At 50.0% G+C, this 26,847-nt stretch overlaps 1 protein-coding gene across 1 annotated transcript in view; it reads left to right on the top strand.

The window, feature by feature from the left end:
• The window catches only part of HIP1 (huntingtin interacting protein 1), a 374,725-nt gene that overhangs the window by 311,492 nt on the left and 36,386 nt on the right, over positions 1–26,847 (top strand). Inside the window, exons 25-26 of the mRNA XM_086954710.1 lie at positions 6,763–6,856; positions 18,846–18,946. Of these exons, the coding sequence (XP_086810836.1) occupies positions 6,763–6,856; positions 18,846–18,946 (195 nt within the window). The remainder of the gene's footprint in view (positions 1–6,762; positions 6,857–18,845; positions 18,947–26,847) is intronic.

Raw genomic sequence — 26,847 nt, 5'->3', positions numbered from 1 at the left:
TGCCCTGATCTCTCCTCTGTGTCCCGGCCCTGATCTCTCCTCTGTGTCCCGGCCCTGATCTCTCCTCTGTGCCCCGGCCCTGATCTCTCCTCTGTGCCCTGGCCCTGATCTCTCCTCCGTGCTCTGATCCCTCCTCTGTGCTCTGATCCCTCCTCTGTGGCCTGGCCCCTGCATCTCTCCTCTGTGGCCTGGCCCCTGCATCTCTCTTCTGTGGCCTGGCCCCTGCATCTCTCCTCTGTGGCCTGGCTCCTGCATCTCTCCTCTGTGGCCTGGTCCTTTGCATCTCTCCTCTGGGGCCTGGCCCCTGCATCTCTCCTCTGTGGCCTGGTCCTTTGCATCTCTCCTCGATGGCCTGGCACCTACATCTCTCCTCTGTGGCCTGGTCCTTTGCATCTCTCCTCTGTGGCCTGGCCCCTGCATCTCTCCTCTGTGGCCTGGCCCCTGCATCTCTCCTCTGTGGCCTGGCACCTGCATCTCTCCTCTGTGGCCTGGTCCTTTGCATCTCTCCTCTGTGGCCTGGCCCCTGCATCTCTCCTCTGTGGCCTGGCCCCTGCATCTCTCCTCTGTGGCCTGGCCCCTGCATCTCTCCTCTATGGCCTGGCACCTGCATCTCTCCTCTGTGCCCTGGTCCTTGCATCTCTCCTCTGAGCCCTGCCCTTTGTATCTCTTCTCTGTGTCCTGGGACCTGCATCTCTCCTCTGTGACCTGGTCCCTGCATCTCTCCTCTGCGCCCTGGCCCTGATCCCTCCTCTGTGCCCTGATTCCTCCTCTGTGCCCTGGCCCTTGCATCTCTCCTCTGTGCCCTGCCCTTTGCATCTCTCCTCTGTGCCCTGCCCTTTGCATCTCTCCTCTGTGCCCTGGCGCCTGCATCTCCCCTCTGTGGCCTGGCCCCTGCATCTCTGCTCTGTGGCCTGGCCCCTGCATCTCTCCTCTGTGCCCTGGTCCCTGTATCTCTCCTCTGTGCCCGGGTCCTGATCTCTCCTCTGTGCCCTGGCCCTGATCTCTCCTCTGTGCCCTGGCACCTGCAGCTCTCCTCTGTGCCCTGGCACCTGCAGCTCTCCTCTGTGCCCTGGTCCCTGTATCTCTCCTCTGTGCCCGGGTCCTGATCTCTCCTCTGTGCCCTGGCCCTGATCTCTCCTCTGTGCCCTGGCACCTGCAGCTCTCCTCTGTGCCCTGGCACCTGCAGCTCTCCTCTGTGCCCTGGCCCCTGCATCTCTCCTCTGTGCCCTGATCTCTCCTCTGTGTCCCGGCCCTGATCTCTCCTCTGTGCCCTGGCCCTGATCTCTCCTCTGTGCCCTGGCCCTGATCTCTCCTCCGTGCTCTGATCCCTCCTCTGTGCTCTGATCCCTCCTCTGTGGCCTGGCCCCTGCATCTCTCCTCTGTGGCCTGGCCCCTGCATCTCTCTTCTGTGGCCTGGCCCCTGCATCTCTCCTCTGTGGCCTGGCTCCTGCATCTCTCCTCTGTGGCCTGGCCCCTGCATCTCTCCTCTGTGGCCTGGCCCCTGCATCTCTCTTCTGTGGCCTGGCCCCTGCATCTCTCCTCTGTGGCCTGGCTCCTGCATCTCTCCTCTGTGGCCTGGTCCTTTGCATCTCTCCTCTGGGGCCTGGCCCCTGCATCTCTCCTCTGTGGCCTGGTCCTTTGCATCTCTCCTCTGTGGCCTGGTCCTTTGCATCTCTCCTCTGTGGCCTGGCCCCTGCATCTCTCCTCTGTGGCCTAGCCCCTGCATCTCTCCTCTGTGGCCTGGTCCTTGCATCTCTCCTCTGTGGCTGGGCCCCCTGCATCTCTCCTCTGTGGCCTGGCCCCTGCATCTCTCCTCTGTGGCCTGGCCCCTGCATCTCTCCTCTGTGGCCTGGTCCTTTGCATCTCTCCTCTGTGGCCTGGCCCCTGCATCTCTCCTCTGTGGCCTGGCTCCTGCATCTCTCCTCTGTGGCCTGGTCCTTTGCATCTCTCCTCTGGGGCCTGGCCCCTGCATCTCTCCTCTGTGGCCTGGTCCTTTGCATCTCTCCTCTGTGGCCTGGTCCTTTGCATCTCTCCTCTGGGGCCTGGCCCCTGCATCTCTCCTCTGTGGCCTGGTCCTTTGCATCTCTCCTCTGTGGCCTGGTCCTTTGCATCTCTCCTCTGTGGCCTGGTCCTTTGCATCTCTCCTCTGTGGCCTGGCCCCTGCATCTCTCCTCTGTGGCCTGGCCCCTGCATCTCTCCTCTGTGGCCTGGTCCTTTGCATCTCTCCTCTATGGCCTGGCACCTGCATCTCTCCTCTGTGCCCCGGTCCTTGCATCTCTCCTCTGAGTCCTGCCCTTTTCATCTCTCCTCTGTGGCCTGGCCCCTGCATCTCTCCTCTGTGGCCTGGCCCCTGCATCTCTCCTCTGTGGCCTGGTCCTTTGCATCTCTCCTCTGTGGCCTGGCCCCTGCATCTCTCCTCTGTGGCCTGGTCCTTTGCATCTCTCCTCTGTGGCCTGGTCCTTTGCATCGCTCCTCTGTGGCCTGGCTCCTGCATCTCTCCTCTGTGCCCTGGTCCCTGTATCTCTCCTCTGTGCCCGGGTCCTGATCTCTCCTCTGTGCCCTGGCCCTGATCTCTCCTCTGTGCCCTGGCACCTGCAGCTCGCCTCTGTGCCCTGGCACCTGCATTTCTCCTCTGTGGTCTGGCCCCTGCATCTCTCCTCTGTGCCCTGATCTCTCCTCTGTGTCCCGGCCCTGATCTCTCCTCTGTGCCCTGGCCCTGATCTCTCCTCTGTGCCCTGGCCCTGATCTCTCCTCTGTGCTCTGATCCCTCCTCTGTGCTCTGATCCCTCCTCTGTGGCCTGGCCCCTGCATCTCTCCTCTGTGGCCTGGCCCCTGCATCTCTCTTCTGTGGCCTGGCCCCTGCATCTCTCCTCTGTGGCCTGGCTCCTGCATCTCTCCTCTGTGGCCTGGTCCTTTGCATCTCTCCTCTGGGGCCTGGCCCCTGCATCTCTCCTCTGTGGCCTGGCCCCTGCATCTCTCTTCTGTGGCCTGGCCCCTGCATCTCTCCTCTGTGGCCTGGCTCCTGCATCTCTCCTCTGTGGCCTGGTCCTTTGCATCTCTCCTCTGGGGCCTGGCCCCTGCATCTCTCCTCTGTGGCCTGGTCCTTTGCATCTCTCCTCTGTGGCCTGGTCCTTTGCATCTCTCCTCTGTGGCCTGGCCCCTGCATCTCTCCTCTGTGGCCTGGCCCCTGCATCTCTCCTCTGTGGCCTGGTCCTTGCATCTCTCCTCTGTGGCTGGGCCCCCTGCATCTCTCCTCTGTGGCCTGGCCCCTGCATCTCTCCTCTGTGGCCTGGCCCCTGCATCTCTCCTCTGTGGCCTGGTCCTTTGCATCTCTCCTCTGTGGCCTGGCCCCTGCATCTCTCCTCTGTGGCCTGGCCCCTGCATCTCTCCTCTGTGGCCTGGCTCCTGCATCTCTCCTCTGTGGCCTGGTCCTTTGCATCTCTCCTCTGGGGCCTGGCCCCTGCATCTCTCCTCTGTGGCCTGGTCCTTTGCATCTCTCCTCTGTGGCCTGGTCCTTTGCATCTCTCCTCTGGGGCCTGGCCCCTGCATCTCTCCTCTGTGGCCTGGTCCTTTGCATCTCTCCTCTGTGGCCTGGTCCTTTGCATCTCTCCTCTGTGGCCTGGTCCTTTGCATCTCTCCTCTGTGGCCTGACCCCTGCATCTCTCCTCTGTGGCCTGGCCCCTGCATCTCTCCTCAGTGGCCTGGTCCTTGCATCTCTCCTCAGTGGCCTGGTCCTTGCATCTCTCCTCTGTGGCTGGGCCCCCTGCATCTCTCCTCTGTGGCCTGGCCCCTGCATCTCTCCTCTGTGGCCTGGTCCTTTGCATCTCTCCTCTGTGGCCTGGCCCCTGCATCTCTCCTCTGTGGCCTGGCCCCTGCATCTCTCCTCTGTGGCCTGGCTCCTGCATCTCTCCTCTGTGGCCTGGTCCTTTGCATCTCTCCTCTGTGGCCTGGTCCTTTGCATCTCTCCTCTGTGGCCTGGTCCTTTGCATCTCTCCTCTGGGGCCTGGCCCCTGCATCTCTCCTCTGTGGCCTGGTCCTTTGCATCTCTCCTCTGTGGCCTGGTCCTTTGCATCTCTCCTCTGTGGCCTGGCCCCTGCATCTCTCCTCTGTGGCCTGGCCCCTGCATCTCTCCTCTGTGGCCTGGTCCTTTGCATCTCTCCTCTATGGCCTGGCACCTGCATCTCTCCTCTGTGCCCTGGTCCTTGCATCTCTCCTCTGAGCCCTGCCCTTTTCATCTCTCCTATGTGGCCTGGCTCCTGCATCTCTCCTCTGTGCCCTGGTCCCTGTATCTCTCCTCTGTGCCCGGGTCCTGATCTCTCCTCTGTGCCCTGGCCCTGATCTCTCCTCTGTGCCCTGGCACCTGCAGCTCTCCTCTGTGCCCTGGCACCTGCATTTCTCCTCTGTGGTCTGGCCCCTGCATCTCTCCTCTGTGCCCTGATCTCTCCTCTGTGTCCCGGCCCTGATCTCTCCTCTGTGTCCCGGCCCTGATCTCTCCTCTGTGCCCTGGCCCTGATCTCTCCTCTGTGCCCTGGCCCTGATCTCTCCTCCGTGCTCTGATCCCTCCTCTGTGCTCTGATCCCTCCTCTGTGGCCTGGCCCCTGCATCTCTCCTCTGTGGCCTGGCCCCTGCATCTCTCTTCTGTGGCCTGGCCCCTGCATCTCTCCTCTGTGGCCTGGCTCCTGCATCTCTCCTCTGTGGCCTGGTCCTTTGCATCTCTCCTCTGGGGCCTGGCCCCTGCATCTCTCCTCTGTGGCCTGGTCCTTTGCATCTCTCCTCGATGGCCTGGCACCTACATCTCTCCTCTGTGGCCTGGTCCTTTGCATCTCTCCTCTGTGGCCTGGCCCCTGCATCTCTCCTCTGTGGCCTGGCCCCTGCATCTCTCCTCTGTGGCCTGGCACCTGCATCTCTCCTCTGTGGCCTGGTCCTTTGCATCTCTCCTCTGTGGCCTGGCCCCTGCATCTCTCCTCTGTGGCCTGGCCCCTGCATCTCTCCTCTGTGGCCTGGCCCCTGCATCTCTCCTCTGTGGCCTGGCTCCTGCATCTCTCCTCTATGGCCTGGCACCTGCATCTCTCCTCTGTGCCCTGGTCCTTGCATCTCTCCTCTGAGCCCTGCCCTTTGCATCTCTCCTCTGTGGCCTGGCTCCTGCATCTCTCCTCTGTGGCCTGGTCCTTTGCATCTCTCCTCTGGGGCCTGGCCCCTGCATCTCTCCTCTGTGGCCTGGTCCTTTGCATCTCTCCTCTATGGCCTGGCACCTGCATCTCTCCTCTGTGGCCTGGCCCCTGCATCTCTCCTCTGTGGCCTGGCTCCTGCATCTCTCCTCTGTGCCCTGGTCCTTGCATCTCTCCTCTGAGCCCTGCCCTTTGCATCTCTCCTCTGTGGCCTGGCTCCTGCATCTCTCCTCTGTGGCCTGGTCCTTTGCATCTCTCCTCTGGGGCCTGGTCCTTGCATCTCTCCTCTGTGGCCTGGTCCTTTGCATCTCTCCTCTATGGCCTGGCACCTGCATCTCTCCTCTGTGGCCTGGTCCTTTGCATCTCTCCTCTGGGGCCTGGTCCTTTGCATCTCTCCTCTATGGCCTGGCACCTGCATCTCTCCTCTGTGGTCTGGTCCTTTGCATCTCTCCTCTGTGGCCTGGTCCTTTGCATCTCTCCTCTGTGGCCTGGCCCCTGCATCTCTCCTCTGTGGCCTGGTCCTTTGCATCTCTCCTCTGGGGCCTGGTCCTTTGCATCTCTCCTCTGTGGCCTGGCCCCTGCATCTCTCCTCTATGGCCTGGCACCTGCATCTCTCCTCTGTGGCCTGGCCCCTGCATCTCTCCTCTGTGGCCTGGCTCCTGCATCTCTCCTCTGTGTCCTGGTCCTTGCATCTCTCCTCTGAGCCCTGCCCTTTGCATCTCTCCTCTGTGGCCTGGCTCCTGCATCTCTCCTCTGTGGCCTGGTCCTTTGCATCTCTCCTCTGGGGCCTTGCCCCTGCATCTCTCCTCTGTGGCCTGGCCCTTTGCATCTCTCCTCTATGGCCTGGCACCTGCATCTCTCCTCTGTGCCCTGGTCCTTGCATCTCTCCTCTGAGCCCTGCCCTTTGCATCTCTCCTCTGTGGCCTGGCTCCTGCATCTCTCCTGTGTGGCCTGGTGCTTTGCATCTCTCCTCTGGGGCCTTGCCCCTGCATCTCTCCTCTGTGGCCTGGTCCTTTGCATCTCTCCTCTATGGCCTGGCACCTGCATCTCTCCTCTGTGCCCTGGTCCTTGCATCTCTCCTCTGAGCCCTGCCCTTTTCATCTCTCCTCTGTGGCCTGGCTCCTGCATCTCTCCTCTGTTGCCTGGCCCCTGCATCTCTACTCTGCGACTGGGCCCCTGCATCTCTCCTCTGTGCCCTGATCCTTCCTCTGTGCCCATGCATCTCTCCTCTGAGAAGCCCTGCCCTTTGCATCCCTCCTCTGTGGCCTGGCCCCAGCATCTCTGCTCTGTGGCCTGGCCCCTGCATCTCTCCTCTGTGCCCTGATCTCTCCTCTGTGCCCTTGCATCCCTCCTCTGTGGCCTGGCCCCAGCATCTCTGCTCTGTGGCCTGGCCCCTGCATCTCTCCTCTGTGACCTGGCCCCTGCATCTCTCCTCTGTGACCTGGCCCCTGCATCTCTCCTCTGTGGCCTGGCCCCTGATCTTTCCTCTGTGGCCTGGCACCTGCATCTGTCCTCTGTGCCCTGGCACCTGCATCTCTTCTCTCACATTGCTCTTTCTCTACTCAGTCTTCACTGTTCTTTTTGTCGCTGCCAGAATCCTTGGCTCGTGCACAGAGCTGATGCAGGCGATACAGATGCTGGTGCGATCCTCTAAGGATCTCCAGAGGGATATTGTGGAGAGCGGAAGGGTGAGTTTCACAAGCAAGATTTATTCTTGAACTCGATAACTTGCCTTGTAGGTATGAAAGTCCGAGATGCTTTGTTCTGTACTCTAATATTATAATCTTTGACATGTTTATGATTTTATTGTGAAAGTGTGGGTTTTGTATATCTCAAGGAAGAGTCTGAGTTTTCATTTCAGTTTTTTTCCATTTATTTATTTAATGCATTTTATTTATTTGTTACATGTATTATTAGCCTCTGTAACACTCTAGGATCTATATGTGAGAAACACAGACGCAGCAAGGGTTACTACCTCAACACTGGCATGTAACCGTACCAGCTTTACAAGCTCAAATACAAATACAAATACAGAATAGAAGCTACACTCCTTCAAAGAATATAGAAGTTTATAGGTGGTGAGTGCAGTGGAAAGAAAGAAATTTGGCAGTGCTAAGTTAGCAGACAAAGGAGATCTTTTCAGCAAACGTTCTTTTATATGCAGTGTAAAAAAATAAGCTATGGTCCCTTTGGATAAGGTGAAAGGACAGGCTTCAGAGGTCAGGGTGTATAAGAAGGCTCGAACAAGTCCTGAGGCGCACTAGACAGGAGCTGCCATGTGCAGTCAATTGGTAAAGGGTCAGCCACTAGGAAAGATCTGGGCTGATCAATCTCTCAGCATTCTTCAGCACACATAGAAAGAGGAAGAAACGAGGAGTAATATCTTTATTTCTCCTCGTTACGTCTCCCCTGGAAAGGTGTAAGATTTGGCGCATCGCTTTGTTTACAAGGTCTTGTAAATCTGGGAATGCGTCGAAACACATGGAGTTGCGTGGGGAACCCCCACGCAATGCTCATGGAATGCCTTACCAGGGCAGAGTAACGCAACACAGTAATTTGCACTCCTTTTCATTACTCCAGATTTTAGAAGTCACTCAGATGCACTCAAAGTGGCATGGCGTGGCTTCAAAAATCTGGCTTTGAGGTTTACGTCATGCATATACCACATTGCGTGGTACAAACGTGACACAACCGTCTCATAAATAAGCTCCTGTAAATAAGCTCCTGCATCTTTATATGTTAGAATCAACCATTGGGGCATATTTATGAATCCCTTTGCGTCACTCTTGTACCACGCAACGTGGGGCAAAAGCGACACAAATGAAAAACTTGATTTATGAAGCCAGCGTTGCATTGCTTTGCGACAGGGAGGAGTTTTAATGGTCTCCGCAATAGTGTTCCCACGCAACATCCATGGATTTTGACACATTTCCAGAAACACCAGAACTGGTAGACCTGGAAATGCGCCAAAATCCTATCCCACCCCAGGTGAGGGGTAATTAGGAAAAATATGTTTATTTCTCCTCGTTCTTTCCTCTTTTTATGTGTGCTGCAGACTACAAAGAAAGAGGAAAAGGCCTCAGGCATTGTTTTTGTGCAGGAAGGTGCTTCTTTCATCAGTGGTTAATTTTGAGCCGGTGGCTCCCGGTGCTTGGCACCAGCACTTAATTGTCAGCACCGGCGTTTGTGACATTCTGCAACAAGGTGGCGGTGTCTGGCTAATTTAGAGATAACAACAACAAAAGATCATTTTTCATTCAATATACATAAAAAAATTACTGTTATATGCCACCCCAAGCCTTTCTTATAGCTTTGGGGGCCTGAAATTGTCCGAATTGTCACACTTATAGGAGTGTGAAGGTTGGTAGTTGTGGTGTTACTGTCATTGGCAGCATGGCACAGGCAATGTGCGGTGAAAGCTGCAGTGGGCTCCTGACAAGAGCCCTAGCACTTATTCTTTTTTTTACAAACTAAATGCTGCCCTTCCAGCACAAGACCAATTCACCTTACAACCCAGACACCCATGGACCAAGGTAAAAGGGTGCTGCATTGGCGCTAGGCAGCCAGAATGCCGCCATCGCAGGGTAAAAAGCAGAAATGTGGGGTTTGGTTTAAAATGCAGCGCATTTCTGCCCTTTACCAGACACACGGTGCACCAAGGTGACTTGCTCAGCTGCGTGACTTGGCCATAAATATGGCCCATAGTTTCTACGGTATTGAACCCTTAGGAGATTGACACATGTGCATCTCCTGTTATCTGGTGGCTGAATTAAGGAACAGTATTTTAAAAAAAAACACTAGTTTAATTGAAAAGTATTGTTAATTCTACCTCAATGATTCGGTTGCCTGGCGGTCTAGATCTATGGACATGATAGGATCTCGAGTATTTTTAATGGTGGATCGCAGGGAGTACCTGTGTAAACTTCTAAAGTCCTCCTCTGTTTTTGGACAATTCCTCATTTGCATCTGTATTTCCCATGGTAGTAAATACCCAGAAGCTACAGGGGGTCTGTGGGAGCGCAGGTTTGATAAACAGGCGAGGAGGCTGTATGTATTTGCCAAGTGTTCTACTTATATTGCCAGAAGTAACAAAAGATTTGGCTTCAAGAGGGTTTTCTTCAGATTCTTCTTCTGCTGATGAGCTGAATGGTGAGATAGCAGCCGATGGTCCTGGCTCCTCGTCTTCAGAATCACGGGGTTCTCCCCGGAGGCTCAGAGAAAAAAGAGCCGTCAGAACACTATATCTTGGGGCTATTTAATAAGTTGTACCCGCCAACACACCTTTAGTGCTCAGGCTATATGGTGAAATTCGAAAGTGAAAAGAGGTGCCTGGGAAAAAGGAACTAGGTGACGGGAAGGGAGGGTTGGGATAACTCGTATAGGAACGTCCTGTTTTCATAGAGAAATAGCTTAAAGTCGAAGTTACGCAGTTAGCATATCAAAGTCGGAGTTACACAGTAAGTATATCAGGTTCATTGGTACTTGGTACTCTGTTCTATGACCTTAAACGATTAAAGCAACAGAGGGCCCTACAAACAACTCTAGTTAGGCTTGTGGCTTAGATTCAGCTCCACATAACCCAAAAAACCGACAAGGTCCCCAAAACAGTGAGCTACTGGTTTCCAAAACAACAAGGTCCTTCAAACAGCGAGTCACCTGCTCTTTTAATTACACCAGACAGCCAAAGCACTCGTTCTCTAAGGAAGCCCTGGTTCCCTACCTGCCTCCCTCATGTCCCCCCTTACTTCCCGCGGAACACTGGTACTCACCAGCTCTGCCGCAACTCTCCAGAGTTGCGGCCGCTCCACAGCATCCTCCGGAGGACTCCACCACTCCTCAGACCAAGGCTCATCCGGTTCGTTCTCAGCCAAGGCTCTGCTGCTTGGGTCTTCTTCGGGTGCACAGCTACAGGGTCCGTCTTCCTCGCGTGGCGCCTCCGACGTCCTACTTCCTGGTTTCACGCCACCGGTTTGACCGCCTCCTTCTCCGTCCTCTCTTTTCATTGGATCATGTAGAGAGCTTCCGGGGTCTTCTCCTCCTCCTTCTCGGTTCCCGTCCACGATCTTCTGTGGAGATACAGGACAACGGCATGGATTTCGTGCTTGAGTGGAATCCTGTGAATGACGTCGGGAAAGTGGCACAAGTGTCTGTAGAGGGGAATCAAAAATTTGCTAGCATTCGCGACAAGAATTTTCAATTCTATTAAGGACACGGAGGCGAGGATTATGCTTCTCAAACTTTACTGCATCAAAACAGCAGCCAATGAAAATGTATTATTTTCACAACAAACAATAAATTACTACATTTCCCATGAGTACCATGGTTATAGGCATGCCCCCACAGTCCATAAGAACCCCTTGCGTGCACTTCACATCCTCTTTCTTTGAGGCGATAAGTCCAGAACTTGAACAATAACGAATCCTCCAACATGGAAGAACAACTTCAGATTAACATCTTGACGTCCATCGTCTTTCAGTCCGACTTTTTCTCAGCTCCTGAAATAAAGGAAATAACACCACCGTAATCACTGAATACTCGGGTGGGCAAGCGTATGACATACTGTACATTAAGCCTGGTGGGATAATCCTCGCCTCCGTGTCCTTAATAGAATTGAAAATTCTTGTCGCGAATGCTAGCAAATTTTTGATTCTATTACAGGACCGGAGGCTTCTGATTATGCTAGTTTAACGCTGAGTAAATACAACTGAAGTAATATCTCCCACCGGCTTATAATAAAACGTTTTAAACGTTGATTCAGAGGACCAATCTGCACAACGCATGATATCTTGGATACTTGACCCCAAACCATATGACTTTGACTCCATAGCGCCTCTCACAGAATGAGCCCCAAAGATCTGTGTATCTACACCAGCTTCATTCATCACATAGCGAAGCCATCTGGCTATCGTGGCCGCTACCACCGGCTTAAAGGGTTTCTGAATAGCAATTAATAACTGAGTGCAACCCTGCGGCCGCAAGGCCTTGGTACATTCCTCGTATGTTTTCAAACATTGAACCACACATAATTTTTCATTTTCAGGAAAAGAATTGTACGAAATGTGTCGAGACAAAGTTTTAGTGCGACCTGTTATATGAAAAGAAACCCCTTCCGGGGTAAACACTCTACCTGTTACGTCGAGTGCTCTCACATCCGAAGACCTTCTGCAAGACGATAAACATAGCAACATAGCCAATTTCGCCGACAACTGCTTTCTAGACAGAAGAGCAATGACCGGCCAACTGTTGAGTAACGATAACACTAGAGACACATCCCACAACCCGGTATACTTGGGTTTGGGAGGGTTGGCCACCCTGATGCCCTTTAACAGTTTGCACACCATCGGGTGCATGCCTACCGCTTTCCCGTCTATCTGAGTATGCCCCGCCGAAATCGCCGAACGAAAATTATTGACCGACCGGTACGCCAAACCATCTCCGGCCTTTTCCAACAGAAAATTCAAGACTTGGGGCAACTCTGCCCCCACGGGATCCAGGTGTCGTCCCACGCACCAATCCACCCAGTTCTTCCAGGCCGAGGAATAACGTTTCCTGGTGGAAGGCGCCCATGCCTGCTTGATGAACTCGTTATAGGAAGCACAGGAGGTAACCCATAAACCACGTTGGGGAGGGTGTGTTATGTAAACAAGAACAGGTCCCAACAGGTATTATTTAAAAGACTGTTTCAATAGGAGTATGCCACAGGCATTACTAAGAACAGAACACAAGGAGTCAGAGGATTGAAAAAAGGGTGGTATTATTCACCAAGGGCAAGGGGTAATGCATTTACAGTTAAGACAGCACTGTAAAGATTAGATCTTGTGACAACCCAGTGGCACTTGGTGCAAGGTGCTATATACAGTTTGAAGTGAAATGAGAAGTGCAAGTGCTTTTAAAAACAGCATAAGTGGCGCATACATGAAATTATGTACATCATTTAAAGCTTCAATTACAGAGCAAGTTACAATCACTTGGAAAATAGTTTTTTCGGTAAAAAGCTTTAAGTGTGATATGCGTCGTATGATTCAGGCTGTGTGGTCGACGGCGTTTCGATCCCCTTGGTTTAGGATCGTCATCAGGACGGGGTTGTCGATGGGTACAGTGAAAGTGCCAGTTGGGATGGCGAGGCTGGCGGCAAACGGCTGTTAATGGCGTCAATTGCTGGTCGCGTTCCGTCCTAAGGCTGCTCACAAAGTTGGGCAGCGTCTGAAAACATGAAAGGCACAGAAGGCAAGCGCTCATCTGGCGTGGCTGGTCGGCAGTAAATGCGGGAGCCCCGCCTCGACAACCCCGTCCTGATGACGATCCTAAACCAAGGGGATCGAAACGCCGTCGACCACACAGCCTGAATCATACGACGCATATCACACTTAAAGCTTTTTACCGAAAAAACTATTTTCCAAGTGATTGTAACTTGCTCTGTAATTGAAGCTTTAAATGATGTACATAATTTCATGTATGCGCCACTTATGCTGTTTTTAAAAGCACTTGCACTTCTCATTTCACTTCAAACTGTATATAGCACCTTGCACCAAGTGCCACTGGGTTGTCACAAGATCTAATCTTTACAGTGCTGTCTTAACTGTAAATGCATTACCCCTTGCCCTTGGTGAATAATACCACCCTTTTTTCAATCCTCTGACTCCTTGTGTTCTGCTTGATGAACTCGGCAGTCCTGCTCGAAACTCCCGGCAACTGCCACTGTTCCCGGAAAGCCTCCATGCCATCAGCGATAGTCTGCCCTCCAACAGCAACGGGTGCTGTTCCTGTTGAGGGCCCTGCAACAACCACCTCGAGTCCGGTAGCATCCGCGGACGATCGCAGCTCCACTGCAAAAGCTTGGGAAACCATGCCTGCGACGTCCACCACGGAGTCACCATGACTATTTCCGCCTTCTGCCTGATCACCTGTGTCATCACCCTGGGAATCAAGAGGAAGGGGGGAAAGGCATACTGAGTCCCTTGCGACCAGTCCTGAAGAAACGCATCCGTCGCTGTCGCCATCGGGTCCGGTCTCCAACTGAAGAACCGGTGAATCTGAAATGTCAATCTGGAGGCAAACAGGTCAGTCTGGAACGGGCCCCATGTCGCCTGTAGCCACTGAAAAACACGAGGGAGCAGCTTCCAATCGATGTAATCCCTCAAGTGTCTGGAATTCCAATCCGCCACCTGATTGGCTTGTCCCAGGATGTATTCCGCCACAACGAGATCTGATTTTGGAGACAGTAGTGCCAAAAGTCCTTGGCTATTTGGACAAGCATCGACGATGTCGTGCCGCCCAACTTGTTGATATACCTCACCGCTGACACATTGTCCAAACGGAGGAGGATGCAACAAGATGTCTGCCTCTGGGATAACGTGCAACTCGAGCTCTTGTGCCGACCATCTGCCGCCTGTAGAAACCTCTCCACAGCGCGCGCCCCAGCCCCACCTGCTGGCGTCGGACTCGATCACTACCTCTGGCTGGGATCCGAAGATCGCCCTGCCGTTCCAGGCATCCACGTGGCTTAGCCACCACTGTAGCTCCGTTTGTACTTCCTCTGATAGGGGAACCGAGTCGGTGTACGAGAGGCCCCTTTGTAGATGCTGGATCTTGAGGCGTTGGAGGGCCCTGTAATGCAGGGGCCCTGGGAATATAGCCTGAATGGACGATGCCAGTATACCCACAACTCTGGCCAGCGTCCTGAGAGTGACCACTTGCCTGTCTAGCAATTTCCCTATCTCTTTTTTCAAGTCCCGCAACTTGGCTTGAGGAAGACACAGTTGCGCCGTCTGGGAGTTGATCATGAACCCCAGGAAATCTATTACCTGTGTCGGAACCATCACCGACTTCTTTAAATTTATTACAAACCCTAAGCTTTGGAGTAACGAAGTAGTCATGGTCAGTTGTCGCAGAAGACTGAGTTGATCCTGCGCCATGAGCAGGATATCGTCTAGATAGATGATCAGTCGTACCCCTCTTTCCCTGAGGTATGCCACCACTGGTTTCATCACTTTGGTGAAGCACCAGGGAGCCGAGGAGAGACCGAAGGGAAGAGGCAAGTATTCGTAACATTGGTTGTCCCACATGAATTGTAGAAACCTGCGGTGAGGAGGAAAAATCGGTATAGAAAGATATCCATCTTTGAGGTCCAGGCGGACAAACCAATCCCCTCCCTGCAGCAAGTCTGCTAGCAGATGAATACCCTCCATTTTGAAATGGTTGTAAGTTAGGTATTGGTTGAAATCCCTGAGGTTGAGCACTAACCTGTTGCCACCCCCTTTTTTCTGGACAAGGAAGACGTTGCAGAAGAAAACTCGAGGACCTCTCTGGCACCGAGCGATCACCCCTTTCTTCAGTAAGTCTGCCACCTCTTCGCTTATGAAACTGTGATCTAGTTGGGAAAAATGGAGAGGTGGAGGGGGAAACGCTTGCGCCGGGCGGGAGTAGAACTCCAGTTGATACCCTTGGACGGTCTGTAGTATCCACGCATCCTGCGTCAAAGCTCGCCACTGCGCCAGGCAATGCTGCGTGCGCCCCCCCAATGGAAGAAGGGAAACATTTGTGACACTCACCGGAATTCTGATGCGATTTGAAGTTCGCTCTATTGTTTCCCGACTGGAAACGTCCTCTGTTAAATCTTCGCTTGGACGGGTAGAAGGTGCCACCGCGGGTGGAGTCCCACTCTCCACGCCCGCGACCAAAATCTCCACGTTGCGAGCCTTGTTGGTATCCTCGACCTGACGAGCGACCCCCGCCTCGCCCGGCCCTGGTGAAAACCCCCTGAGTAAGGGCTCGCTTTATTCCACTCTGAGCCTTATCCAAGGCGGTGAATGTTCCTACATACTTTGTGACATCTTTAATGAATCTGTCGCCAAACAGAAAGCCCCCGGCCAGGGGTCCTGGTTCCGCTTCTGCAAGTTCTGTCAGGTTGCTGTCCATCCTGAGCAATAAGGACTTGCGCCTCTCCGAAGAGATTGCGCAATTGGCGTTGCCCACTAGGCAAATGGCGCGCTGAGCCCAGCCCGCCAAGATATCCGGATCCACTGTTTCCGTTCCTTCCTTGGCCTTCAGCGGCAATTTCCAGTATTTTCGCTAGGGGCCCCACGACGTCCAGCATCTTGTCTTGGCAGCCCCGCCAAGCCCTGTCCAGCCCCCTCTTGGGATCTTTTGAAAACTTTCTCAAGAAGCTAAGCATGCTCGCATCAATCTCCGGTGTGTCTGCCACACTATCCGGAATCACAGGGCGTGGACCCTCCGACCTCAAACGATTACGAACCTCTCTACTGAAGCTCTTCCTGAGGTTCTCGTGTAGGTATTCGGAGACCGCCGGGGGCGGGACCCAGTCCGAAAACCAAGGGTGAACTATATCCGAAGGATCAAAGCTAAAAGTTTTGACCTTGTCTTCCGTCGTCTTGGGATCGACTCTGGCTTTCTTAGGAGGAGGAGGATGCTCCTCCGAGGTATCCGTATCAGTACCCGTGTCCGTATTTGTTGTAGTGGTATCAGTATCTACTGGAATTGGGCGTTTAGCCTTCGCTTTCCCACCCACATAAGGGCGGTCAGACGATCCTCTCGCTGGCAGGGAAGCCAAAGAATGCGCATGCGGCCATTGTGGTTGCTCGGCCAAGCCTGTGGCGGAAGAAGAGGCTGCCTGCTTCTCTTTCTTCTTCCCCTCATAACCATGACGTTTCGCAAAACCCTCCAGCTGTTTTCTTATGGGACGCAGAGCCACCGCAAGTGCCTGCTGCACTGTCTGAGGGACTTTCGTCTCCATAGCTTTAGCCACTGAAGCCTGGACCGAGGCATCCAATGTTTCAACTATATTGTCTTCAAGAACAGCTTCCTGCTGTCCATCCACAATCTCCTCCCCATCATTATAGTCTTCATCCGGGTACCGCACCCAACCTTCCATGTTGAAGGCACACACTGCAGATAATGCAAAACACACCTTGGGGGGTAATGGGGGGGGTCAGCCCAAGCACACTGTTGTAAATAATATATATAGGTAACGTTTCCCAAATCCCCTCAGCAAAGCTGTAGTCAAAGGTCAGTGACCTGGGCCCCTTGATTCCCTGAGCGTGTGCACACTCTGGGCCACAATTATTTTCCAACCAGAAAGCTCAAAAGCGCTGGCGATCACACAGGGGGTCCTGCCGGTGTGTGGAACGCGCAAATTTCGCGTTCTAGGAAGCAGAGGAATCAGACAGAGGCGCGCCGCCCAAACGCTACCAAATCTACCAAAAACTAGCCCAATTAGTAAGCGTTTTGAGCGCGCGCGTCGGCCGAGAGCCACCCGGCCTGAGCGTCAGGGCGTACGAGGGAAGCCTCTGCGCGCCTTCCGGCTGCCGGTAACGGGCACCTGTAAGGTGCGCGGCGGCCCCCCTGCTGGTCAAAGACCGCTGCTGTCGGCGCTCAAGAAGCGCGTGGTCCCGCGGGAGCCAGCCCAAGATCGTACGGCTCTGCAAGTGTTTCAACAACAGGTAAGAGAAAAATGCAATAGCGCTCAGATGAACGCGCAACAAAGCACACATAAAATGAACATTTGGCAATTAAAGCCACCTTAACTCGCGGTTCGACCTGCTTAGTACAATAATCCGCAAATTAATCAGCACATCAATCAGCACATTAACCCCAAAGGAAAAAAAAACCAAACACAAGCAGAGTGAGGGAACCAAAGGGGAGGTGCACTTAACTCTGACTTGAGCAGCAAAGAAAGAGGATGTGAAGTGCACGCAAGGGGTTCTTATGAACTGTGGGGGCGTGCCTATAACCATGGTACTCATGGGAAATGTAGTAATTTATTGTTTGTTGTGAAAATAATACATTTTCATTGGCTGCTGTTTTGATGCAGTAAAGTTTGAGAAGCATAATCAGAAGCCTCCGGTCCTGTAATAGAATCAGCCCATGGCTCTATGTCGGTGAATCCCTCCTCACAGGGTCCAATAAATTAATACAGCTGTACGTACACGTATAGGTAGAATGCAGAGATCTCTTGGACAACGGCAGCCTCTCCATTAGGGCAGCGGCACATCGCCCACTGATGCCCGGGTTGTCGCAAAGGTGAAAAATAAAATGGTAATACAATACATTTATAACCATTTTTTTTCCCTTTCCCCAGCTGAGCCATGTTTGGGGGCGGGGTCATTGCTGCTGACTGGCAGCAGGGTAGTGGTCAGTCCACCTATTTATAATGTGCATGCCATTTTGTCCGGCTATCTTGCGACTGCCAGCCTGACATGCATAGTGTAAACCTCTCCACCCAGCTGTTTAAGACAGCTAGGTGGAGAGCAGAGACAGGTCCCCATTGCCTCGAGGAGCGTTGAGGCACGTCGAGGCAGCCTGCTCCAGCCAATCCTGCCACTGCTCTCATGCTGCTCTTCTGCAGCATGAAAGCAGCATCTGGATTTGTGTGGCAAATTGCATTGCTGTAGTCAGAGTAACTAGGGTCTCACAATGACTGGAACATGCGAGCTATCGGAGGTAAGTCCATTTTAATTTTTCAATTTTATTTCATTTTCATCCTTACCCTCCACACCAGAGGTGTCAGTCCTGATTCATTATAAACACTGTTTATAAGAAGCCATGCCTGACAGCCACATGCGGCTGCTCTAGGAATGGTGCAATGATACAAATCCTGTTCCAGCCTTCATCCTCCTGGAGCTAGTTCACGTCACTCTTGCGTATCAACACAAGTCTGTTTTATTTGGTCTGGAGTGTTTCAGTCCCCAGCATACTGCAAACCCTGGAGGCTACCTATTCATTTCTCCAACCCCGAGCAAAAGAGACGTCTGTAATCGCTGTGAGGAACTCTCTTTATTTGCTTTTCAGTTACTCCCTCTAAGGAGCATATGCATGTTCACAGTTGAGATGAAATAGAAATGAAGGAAAGACTTTTATTATTACTATTGTTACACTGGAATAAATATAGTATTCATAGTTCGATGGACTTTTCTGTTCAGTTGATTCATCTTCTAGTCAGTCCTAGTCTGGGAGGGATGCTCCCAGAATGCTTTCCTGTTTTTAATTCTTTTTAAAGATTCGTGAATGAAACGGTCTCACAGCTCATATATTGTGTTCTGCACCAGGGCTCCAATCTAAACAGTTTATCCAGTAGCACTTTCTGTTGTCTCCGACAAGCTGACCAGGATGATTTCTCAGTCGGAGGCAGCACATCTAAGTGAAAAGACGCACTCCGAAAACACAGGCGGCAAAAACATATATTCAACAAAAATAGACTGCCAGAATAAAATTCATACCTAAATATTCTCCTTCAAAATTCCAGCCCGTTCAAAATGACAAAATTCAGCCACACACACTTCACACCTATTGTGTGACTGGGTTAATTTAATATAGTAACTTAAGCCCCAACATATTAAGGGGCAAGTGTTTGGAAATGGGTGTGTATACATGTCAAAAATGTTATTGGGGGGTAGCTATGTATGATAGAAATGCTTGCTGTAAATATTTTTGCATTTGTGTTTTTGTAGACGGGTTTTTGTGTTTTAGATGCTTCAATGTATTGCACATTTGTAATATGAAAGAACTGTTGAGGCACCCCCTTAGCAAGTAATAAATGTCTTTGTCCAGGCATATGACATTGTGCTGTGGTCCAATAGGAGGTCCCCTTAACTAGTGCTTATACTATTGAGAAAGAATGGAGAAAGGAAATTGACACTGTTTGTGGTTTTTTTCCTGAAGGGAGCTGCATCACCCAAGGAGTTCTACGCAAAGAACTCAAGGTGGACGGAAGGTCTCATCTCTGCCTCAAAGGCAGTTGGCTGGGGAGCAACAGTCATGGTGTAAGTGCTGATGCATGTGATGGTGGCCATAATATTGCAGTCCTCAGTAATTACTATCCAAAAGCTATTGAAGTAAAACTGAATTCAGTGTAATTAGAAGCGCACACCTCATGGTGAGCTGTGTGACCACTCCTACAGTCGAGTTATTTTTAATCTGTAATGCTTTGCTCATATGTGTCCACTCTGCCTTCCTTTCTGTTGTTGGAAATGCTGCGCTGTTGGGGTTTCTCTTTCGGTGTTAGAGGTCTGCTGTGTGTGACTTCCTCTAAGTCACTCCTTTTGTCTCTAGTGTGCTTTGTGTGTGTGATGCTCGACTCCCTTCCTATCTCTCAGGTCTGCCTCACTTTTCCTCCTTGTGCATTGGCCATGTCATGGTGACTTTGGATCCTTTCCAATGTCTAGAATTAGCGGATGCCTTCTGCCCTCGGTTTACCTCTGTCACTTTATGTGTTGGACCTGCTCCATTAAAGTGGATTCTGATGACATTTGGATCCAAGCTTTTGTGTTTTCGTGGACTTAAGTTGCCACTCCCCACTCCACCTCTCAATATGATTGTTGCTATTTTTGCCCATGTCCACTCAATATGACCTCTGAAATAATTCATGTCCATAATTCTGAACACAAAAAAGTAAGAGATTTAATGTTCTTGATCTTGCTGAGTCTCTCCTCTGTGTTTCTTGCTTGCATTATGTTGCGAGTTGTCCTATTATTGGTTCTGTCTCTTTCGAGAACCCCAGTGCAGTTCTCATTGTGTTGGACCTGATTCTGCAGAACCTACCCGTCCTCCTGAACATACCCTATTGTTTGTATTACAAAATGTTAAGACAGCCACAAGAACGCTTTTAAATTCCAAATGGAAGGCTTGAGAAGGTACTTATATTTGTCCAAGAAATATCTGAATACCTTCTTGTATTCACAGAGTTGTTCAAAATTTCAGGGCTCCTGGTACAGAAAGGAGACTAACTGCACACACTTTGGGCAGACATAGGGCCATAACAATGTAGAAGAGAGGATTGGATGGACTAACCTCCCCCACCCCCCAACTCTCCAATATGCCCAGCAAATTCAGCATGCAGGGCTCATTGGTCATAGTCAAGAAATAGTTAGCAAAACAATAGCTACACTGATATTATCACTTCTAAATATATTCATCATGCAAGTGGAAATTAAATACCTGCATTGCTTTGTGAAGTAATCTTCATACCCTTTCCTTAACTTTCAAATGATTAGTGCATCTTCTCCATGCATGGTCATTTACAATGAATGTGATTTTGAGGATTATGATAATGCTGCACGAGTCACTGTAAAGTATGCATTATCAAAATGCTTATTTTACTTAGAAGCTCTCCCTTTTTGTAAGTGGGTCTCACTCTAGGAACAACGTTGGGGCTAATTTACTAAGACTTTATGCCGCTGCAGAGCTGGGGAAAGGGAATTGCTTTGCGGTGCGATAGATAACATGCACTGAAACTGACATGAGAACACAGATCCAAGAACACCCACCAGTCCACACACATTAACTTTGAGCCATTGAGCCAAGGGACTTGCACTTTAAGACTGATGCCGGATATTACAACACATGGATACTAACACTAGGAAGTGATGGGCACCGGCAGGAAGGCACTGATGCTGGGTCTCTGGCGCTAGAGCAACAAAACTTACACATGGAAACTACCAGGTGAGACACACATTGGGGCACCGACACGTGCACCTGAATGCTGATGAGGGGGACACTGGCACTAGGATACTGACCCGAGCATTGATATTGGATACATTGACACAGGAACACAAGGTTATCACCATTAGCAGTGGAGCATGAACATGTGCACCGAGGAGTCCATTGCTGCCACAGGCACATAGCCCCTGATCCTGTGAGACATTGAGGCTGGGGCAGTTACAGTTACATGGCACACTGCCATTGGTATTTATGTGTGTATTTCTAGCGTGTAATTCTATCCAAGAGACAGCAGCACTCTGTACAGGGTCAAAGAGAAGACTAGCATCAATGTGTGCTAGGAGAGATAGCTGGTTTGTGGACTGTTCATACATTGTAATATAGTGTTATTTAAAGGGGTGCGTTTTCAGCTCTTTCCTAAATTGGAGCAGTAGGGAAGGATTTGGGGATGTTGTTCCAGACAGTTTGTGCATAAATGGAACAGGCCTGCTATTTGTGTCACTTCTTAATCTGCATTCTTATGGTGTCCTGCCTGCGGGTGTGCCAAGAACCTCCAGAGATGGTGAGCTTGTCTGCAAGATAAGCAGGGGTGCTGGTCATAAGTTTGTAAACTATGCAGCTGGTTTTGCAGATGGGCCGTATGACCACGGGAGCCAATAGAGTTCTATCAGGATGGGGGTGATTAGATCATATTTCTTCAGGCCCTTGATGAGACGTGCTACAGATGTGGGATGCCCTTAAAACCATCCAGATTCAAGAGTATTCAGGCTTGAACCGCAGTACTGAAGTCATTCTCTGAAAGAAACACTGTCATTTCTTTTAAAAGAGAGATGGTACCAGGCCATCTTAGTAGGGTTTTTTTGGCAGTGTGTACTTTGAGGGTGAACATGATGTCAAGAGTAAATGGCATTCAGTGAAAGGTGTTGTTTGAAGCCGTCAAGGGTTGTCATTAAACCAGGTTTATACTGTTTCTTGTATTTTGGTCTTGGCAAATAACAGGGATTCTGACTTAGTTGAGTTGAGCTTCAAGTAGGCATGGTCAAATATGTCTGGATGATATGCTGGTAGTGTTTGATGCATCGGGTGTCTAAAGCAGAGTAGTTTCAAGTACAGTTGTACATCATCAGCATATTGGTTAATCTTGATCCAGATATCTGTGAGTAGAGCAACAGAAGATTTATATAGAGGTTGAAGATGACCAGTAACAGGATGAAACCCTGGGGAAGTCCGCAGGTGATAGGGATCTTTTGGGACCTGTAGGTGCCCCTGTGAGCAAACTGGTGTTGGTAGAAAATTAAAGAGAAGAGCCAGCGAAAGATATTGCTGGTGAATCCGGGGTGCCTATGACGGTCAGACTGTCAACTGTGTAGCATGCAGCTAAAAGGCCCAACAATATTGGTAGACAGGGATCATATTCATCTCTAATCAGGAGACCGTAGTCTGTGATGCATAAGGTAGTGGTCTCCGTGCTGCAGTTTGATCTGAGTCCAGATTATGAGTATCTGAGAAGGACACTAAAAGATACACAAAGTCATTGGCGCTTGACATGAGAACTAATGTGAGAACTAATTTGTGGCATAAAGACTAGGCTGACGAGATAGAACAGGCGACCATTGACACTTGGACCATGGGCATAAGAGCAAACAAGTATATGGTCACAAATGTTCTTTGAGGGCCCTTACCGCCAAGAGGGCATACAATTTGCAAATAATGCTCCTCAGTTATTCTTCCTAATCTTTTTTCTTAAGACAATATAATGAACCTATTTTAGGTTCATTTTCATTCCTGCTATACCCCTTTGTCACTGTTTACCAATCTTTCGAATCTCTTCGACCTTCTGTATCCCTTTCTCTCTCTCTTGGCCTGGTTTAAATACGATGATGAAAATTAAATCAGTGCCCCCGAAAAAGCGCCATGGTGCATGCCACCTCCACCATCTGGTTTAAATTAAGCATTTGCCCAAGGCTCAGGAATGATGGCTGAGTAGCTGCCTGGCTGGTTCTAGCTTCTTTTGACTAGTGGAGGAGGTGGGCACATTGCCACAGTTTCTGTCTGAAGAACAATATATGCCTGCCTTGTCTTTCTATCCTGCTGACTGTTCCATTGAGGTCTCTCGTGCAGGAGCTAGGAACAGTCTGCGCAGTGCTGACTGCCAGTAGGACCATATCTTTTTATTCTCCATGTCTGTGTACTCATAACAGTGCCAATGTGTTTCGAACTGCATTGGTTGTTCATAAAATGCCCCTAGAAATGTAGCATTTGCCATACATTTCCCAAAATGTGCCCTAATGGACACACAACACCATATATGATCGCATGTGTACGCTATTCAGTTTTCATTCATTTTATTGTAGAGAAGTTCTTTCAAAACATCAGTCCCCAAAAATTCCCAATGGTCCTTTCTCATTGTGCTTTTAGTGGTACAGTTTAATACTACTTATCAAAAATAAAATCTCCCTATGGTAAAAAAAGGGAAAGGTTTAAGAGTATATTAAAGTTTTTGAAAAAGTGATCCATTTTGGTGTTAAATATGAATTTTAATTAATATTATATGTATTTATTTTAGATGTAGAATTTTAAATAAAAACATATTTTCAATGAATTCAGTTATAATTAAAATTATCTTTCCGAAGTTTGATTTATTTATTTAATTTTTCTTAAAAGTGATGTATAGAATTATTTAACTGTAATTTCATTCTTTTAATAAATATTAATGATCCATTCGTTTTCATATTTAAAAAAAAGTTAGTTAAATATGTGTAAATAAATTATTAATTGTTTGATATTAAAAATTGTAACATTAGTTCCTATGGGGTTTTATGTTAAGTCACTACCTCCGTTAGATTCTTTTGGAGGGTGCTGCAGTGCCTGTAAGTGGCTATAGGTGGTGCTGGACTAAATCCAGCTCAGAACTGAAGGACATTTACAACTCTTTTGGGTCCTTTTTGTCTGAATTAACTGTAGAAGAGAAATTTGTTAATAGGAATGTATTTTGTGGTTGGCTGCATGTTCCTTCCTAAACTCCTATCGTAATGCCTGCCTAGTCCTATCTTAGTGTTTCCCTTTTATCAGTAAGTATTCCCTGTTTTCCAGCCACTCCCATCTGTCCCTTTCACATTTGCTACCAAACGTATATTTATATGGGCAGAGATCTCTGCTGTCCGGGCGAGAGCTTCTCTCATAAAAGAAAGGAGAGGCAGAGGCGGAGACCTCAGTAGGTAGCTATGTGAATACATTTAATAGTGCAGTAATAGTACTATTTTAGTACAACTAAATGTACTACAAAATGCAGTTTGTGAATGGGCCTGTTTCAGATATGCAGACTTGTTTGGTTGGGTTGACTTGCCTGGAAAAGCTGTAAGTTCTACGTGCATGTAGGATTCAACGTGAAAAGTGCAAATCAGCTAAAAGTGATACTTACTTCAAAATCAACTTGAATAAAGGCTGCTTTTGGTTACCTCCTGCAGTCACATGATTGTCTGGTTTTAGGTCGAGCAGACGTAAAAAGCAGGCGAAGCCTGCTTTGTCTGCAAAGACATCTTTTGCTGGCGTGTCAAGAGGAATGTGAGACAGCGATCGCCCACGCGCTTCGCTGTCTCAGATTCCTCCTCGAGGGCGAGCACGTCGCCGTGCACATCCCCTTCCTCGCATTCTATCTCAATCACACACAGTCACGCATGCGCACACACATTCCCTCGCGCACACACATTCCCTCGCGCACACACGCTCACACACATACACAGCCCACAGCCCCCGCCGCACGCGCACACACACATGGCTCCCCCCGCCCTCGCAGCTCAGCAACAAGGCGAAGCCCCACTCACCGGCTTCCTTGGTGCGGCGGCTCTCCTCAGGGCCCGGCAGCAGGACTCTTTCTCCCTCCTTCGGCACCGGGGCGCAGGGTAGGCTCCTGCCTGCTCCGGTGCTCAAAACCGCCGCGGCTCTTCCGTAGGAGTCGGGGTCGGCTCCCGCCCTCCTACTTCCTGTTTCTGGTTGTCCCGCCCGGCCTGCCTGACTTCCTGGTCGCAGGCCGCTGGCGCGAGCTCTGGACGGACTGCAGCACGCGCTCTCGCGAAGATTTCCCTGCCCTCGCAGTTGTTGTAAGGTTAGAAAAAACTGCAATCCGAGTGCTCGTTTTACTTTCTTTTGACGTTTGATCTGGTGGACAGATTAGCACAAAATTTGGCAATCACTTGTTTGGGTTGTAAACGAGTGGGATGTGTTGTGGGCTTCTTTTATGAAATGAAATGAAATGAAAATGAGATTTATAAAGCGCTACAGTTGCCCTGAGGCGTCCAGGCTGTGCCCGTGGTATGTAGTATCTTGTATGCTGTATTTTAATTCCAATGAGATAAGATGGTTCTAGCGAGCACTGATGGAGGTGGTTAGAACTGTGAGGGCGTTATTGCTGTGGCTATGTACTTTGGTAATAACGATACCACTTCAGCATCCTGTTTCGATTCTATTACTACATTTCAGCACTTTTCAGCAGCTGAAATAGCCGGGTGAAAGTAAAGTGATCTGGCAGTGTTCCTTTCGATCTCATAATTCTGGTGGGCCAGGAATAGTAGTATCCGCACTCCATTTTAGTCTCTCTCTATCTCTCCTTTTACGGGTGGACTAGGTGCTCCCTGGACTGTGGCCCGAAATTAGATTATGAACTTAACCTCAACATCGGTCTGTAGTACACACTCTGATTGGCGACCAGCGGTCACTCACTTTCACACTACTCATGGCCTCCTCCTCCCCCTCCTTGCTAAGAGGGGCGCAGCACTAAGCCTATAGTCCCCTTACATTTACAGCCCTGAGCTTCCATCCTTGGGGGGGAAGATAGCCCTATAGAAGAGAACGCACTGAGCACTGGCGCGTAGAGCACCACTCTAAGCTTGTATGAAAGAGCAGGGTTTGAGGGAAAAGCACATTTCACATTTCAGTCATACAAGCCAAAGAACATATAAAAAACAATGACTAATCTATTTTTTAAATGCTTTAATATAGTGAAATATGTGTACAACACTTCTCTAACTCACGTAGCACAGATAGGACATGGGCAAATAAGCTTCTCTAACAAACCGAACCACCCATAGCACAGAAAACAGCACTATGGCAGATTTCCTTCATACACATACAGCACATCAGTCTGCAGATTTCCTTAAAGCACATGCAGGGCATGCGCAGAAGCAGTGCACATACACACATGATACAGGACAGACAGGGTCGGGCCATCTTCCCTTGTCCTTGAGCGTGTTTGCCTTCTTACATTGGATTACCTCACAGTGCGGAAACCAAGTGACAAGGCAAGAGGGCGGAAAGATCATGAAAGCTGAAAAATGTCAGGTACCGTTAAAAAAATATTGGACACATCAATAGGCCTCAACAGGGTCTTCTGCTGGAGGTCCCTTTGGAATCTTGTGTTACATTCTCTACATTTCACCTGTAGCATTGTTTATCCAATTTGATGGCACAAATGATGTACTATCACCAGTCCTATAGGCTACTTCTGAAGTTTTGAGTCTAGTTTTGGAGACCACTTGTGCTATATTGCACCCATTTCTGGTGGACAGTATTCTGGAGGCAACATCTGGATGCTGTGTCTTTTCTGGTGTTCGGTTTTCATCGATATTCATAAAATCATGTTGACGGTAGTGTGGATAAGGACTGATTCTCTGTTGAATGCATTGCATTGGGTGTACGATACTTACTCCCACTAGATTTGCTCAGCATATTTATGAGTGACTCTGAAGGAACCATTGTCCATTTGTCATCGTTAATGTAAATGAGGTTGTCACACCCAGTTACTTAGCGCAAGGACTCTACTCAGTATGTCAGGAGGTGGTGTCGGGGCCCAGGGATATTTCTCAGATTGCTAGCAGCAACCAGTGTTACTTACTACCCTCCAGCTGCTGATCTTAGAGGCTCAGACCAAGCATAGGATACTGTAAAAAGGTGTTATTCAGTTATTGCATCTGCACTGCCTCAGTTAGCATATATTACCACAGAAACACAATTATACATTGTGTGCTCTTCACTGAGTCCCCTTCTATTCACCAGCTATGTGAGGTCTCTAGTACAGCACACCACAATGTTTGGGCTACATCAACCATGCAGCCATTCCCATATTATGTTCTACATTGACTCTGATAAACTCATGGCCACCAGATTGCTAAAATTCTGCTTAGTGACAGTGGGCCATTTGGTGCACAGTAATTTTCAGAGTGTAGACGAT

This window comes from Lissotriton vulgaris, chromosome 2_1 (assembly GCF_964263255.1).
Source record: "Lissotriton vulgaris chromosome 2_1, aLisVul1.2, whole genome shotgun sequence".
NCBI classification, from domain to species: domain Eukaryota; kingdom Metazoa; phylum Chordata; class Amphibia; order Caudata; family Salamandridae; genus Lissotriton; species Lissotriton vulgaris.
Note: the sequence above shows the minus strand (reverse complement) of the source record. Positions and strands in the feature narration are given on the sequence as shown.